The sequence below is a fragment of the Grampus griseus genome (genome assembly GCF_964374135.1).
Source record: "Grampus griseus genome assembly, chromosome: 2".
NCBI classification, from domain to species: Eukaryota; Metazoa; Chordata; class Mammalia; order Artiodactyla; family Delphinidae; genus Grampus; species Grampus griseus.
In genome coordinates this window covers 106,341,317-106,343,650 of record NC_139018.1, presented here as the reverse complement: position 1 = coordinate 106,343,650, position 2,334 = coordinate 106,341,317, and the positions used below count along the sequence as shown (strand labels likewise).

The following is a 2,334-nucleotide window of genomic DNA, read 5'->3' as shown; positions in this document are numbered from 1 at the left end:
AGATAAAACACATAATAATAAGCTTGAAGAAATGTGTGATCCTGGAGGGCCTTCTGAGTTATCAAAGAAGGATTAAGTCATGTTGGTAAATTATAGTATGTGTTCTGTACAGTTGACCCTTGAACAACATGGGCTTGAACTGCATGGGTCCACTTAACATGCAGATTTTTTTTTCAATAAATATCCAAAAATATACATATAGAACATCCTGTGCAAGACTTGAAGTAGATAGCCTATCCATACGTAAGCATGAAGTGATATTTAATACGAAATTAATTTTAGTTTTCTTACTGTTTCATAAATTTGCTTTCAAAGAATTACATGACCATATACTATGCCTCTCTCTCCCTCCCTCTCTCTCTGTCTCTCTGTCTCTCTCTTGTAACTGGAGAAACTGCATATCTGCCTATCATCACGGGTATGTGGTTTTTAAAAAAAATAACAATGTTTCTAATACTGTAGTATGAATATGACTGTAATACTGTATGCCATAAAAATGGTATAACCAACGTGACGGCTAGCCCCGCCTCTTCCTCTCGGTCCCATATTGAACTCGAGTTGGAAGAGGCGAGTCCGGTCTCAAAATGGAGGTAAAACCGCCGCCCGGCCGCCCCCAGCCCGACTCCGGCCGTCGCCGTCGCCGCCGGGGGGAGGAGGGTCATGATCCAAAGGAACCAGAACAGTTGAGAAAACTGTTTATTGGTGGTCTGAGCTTTGAAACTACAGATGATAGCTTAAGAGAACATTTTGAGAAATGGGGCACACTTACAGATTGTGTGGTGATGAGAGACCCCCAAACAAAACGTTCCAGGGGCTTTGGTTTTGTTACTTACTCTTGTGTTGAAGAGGTGGATGCAGCAATGTGTGCTCGACCACACAAGGTTGATGGGCGTGTAGTGGAACCAAAGAGAGATGTTTCTAGAGAGGATTCTGTAAAGCCTGGTGCCCATCTAACAGTGAAGAAAATTTTTGTTGGTGGTATTAAAGAAGATACAGAAGAATATAATTTGAGAGACTACTTTGAAAAGTATGGCAAGATTGAAACCATAGAAGTTATGGAAGACAGGCAGAGTGGAAAAAAGAGAGGATTTGCTTTTGTAACTTTTGATGATCATGATACAGTTGATAAAATTGTTGTTCAGAAATACCACACTATTAATGGTCATAATTGTGAAGTGAAAAAGGCCCTTTCTAAACAAGAAATGCAATCTGCTGGATCACAGAGAGGTCGTGGAGGTGGATCTGGCAACTTTATGGGTCGTGGAGGAAACTTTGGAGGTGGTGGAGGTAACTTTGGCCGTGGTGGAAACTTTGGTGGAAGAGGAGGGTATGGTGGTGGAGGTGGTGGCAGCAGAGGTAGTTATGGAGGAGGTGATGGTGGATATAATGGATTTGGAGGCGATGGTGGTAACTATGGCGGTGGTCCTGGTTACAGTAGTAGAGGAGGCTATGGTGGTGGTGGACCAGGATATGGAAACCAAGGTGGTGGATATGGTGGCGGTGGTGGAGGATATGATGGTTACAATGAAGGAGGAAATTTTGGAGGTAACTATGGTGGTGGTGGGAGTTATAATGATTTTGGAAATTACAGTGGACAACAGCAATCAAATTATGGACCCATGAAGGGGGGCAGTTTTGGTGGAAGAAGCTCGGGAAGTCCCTATGGTGGTGGTTATGGATCTGGTGGTGGAAGTGGTGGATATGGTAGCAGAAGGTTCTAAAAACTCAGAAGAAAAGGGCTACAGTTCTTAGCAGGAGAGAGAGCGAGGAGTTGTCAGGAAAGCTGCAGGTTACTTTGAGACAGTCGTCCCAAATGCATTAGAGGAACTGTAAAAATCTGCCACAGAAGGAACGATGATCCATAGTCAGAAAAGTTACTGCAGCTTAAACAGGAAACCCTTCTTGTTCAGGACTGTCATAGCCACAGTTTGCAAAAAGTGCAGCTATTGATTAATGCAATGTAGTGTCAATTAGATGTACATTCCTGAGGTCTTTTATCTGTTGTAGCTTTTTCTTTTTCTTTTTCTTTTCATTACATCAGGTATATTGCCCTGTAAATTGTGGTAGTGGTACCAGGAATAAAAAATTAAGGAATTTTTAACTTTTCAAAAAAAAAAAAAAAATGGTATAACCATTCATGTGGGTATATGCTAAGTTACAGTGAAGCAATAGTATCAATTACACTAGGCTACCATAAAGCAATCATATTGCTCCTTCTTTGTTATCAATGCATGAATCATTTTATCTGTAAATAAATATGGATTTTTTTCACATTATATTTTCATTTTTGATGTCTAGTGTTGTAAGCAGATAGGGTAAGGGGTCCCCGGAGAA

At 41.1% G+C, this 2,334-nt stretch overlaps 1 protein-coding gene across 2 annotated transcripts; it reads left to right on the top strand.

Moving 5' to 3' along the window:
* Positions 1-535: 535 nt before the first annotated feature.
* Positions 536-2,111, top strand: LOC309818193 (heterogeneous nuclear ribonucleoprotein A3-like). 2 transcript variants are annotated; one of them, XM_082647722.1, is made up of 2 exons: positions 536-590; positions 657-2,111. In XM_082647722.1, exons 1-2 carry the CDS (start codon positions 585-587, stop codon positions 1,719-1,721), a joined length of 1,071 nt encoding a protein of 356 aa, XP_082503848.1. In that variant the 5' UTR covers positions 536-584; the 3' UTR covers positions 1,722-2,111. The 2 variants fall into 2 exon arrangements, with proteins under 2 accessions (XP_082503848.1, XP_082503847.1); XM_082647721.1 differs by having other exon boundaries at positions 538-2,111.
* The last annotated feature ends 223 nt before the right edge of the window (positions 2,112-2,334 follow it).

What these genes read in the sequence shown, in the direction of transcription:
- LOC309818193 (XM_082647721.1), top strand. Translation starts at nt 585, where the DNA reads ATGGAGGTAAAACCGCCGCCCGGCCGCCCCCAGCCCGACTCCGGCCGT.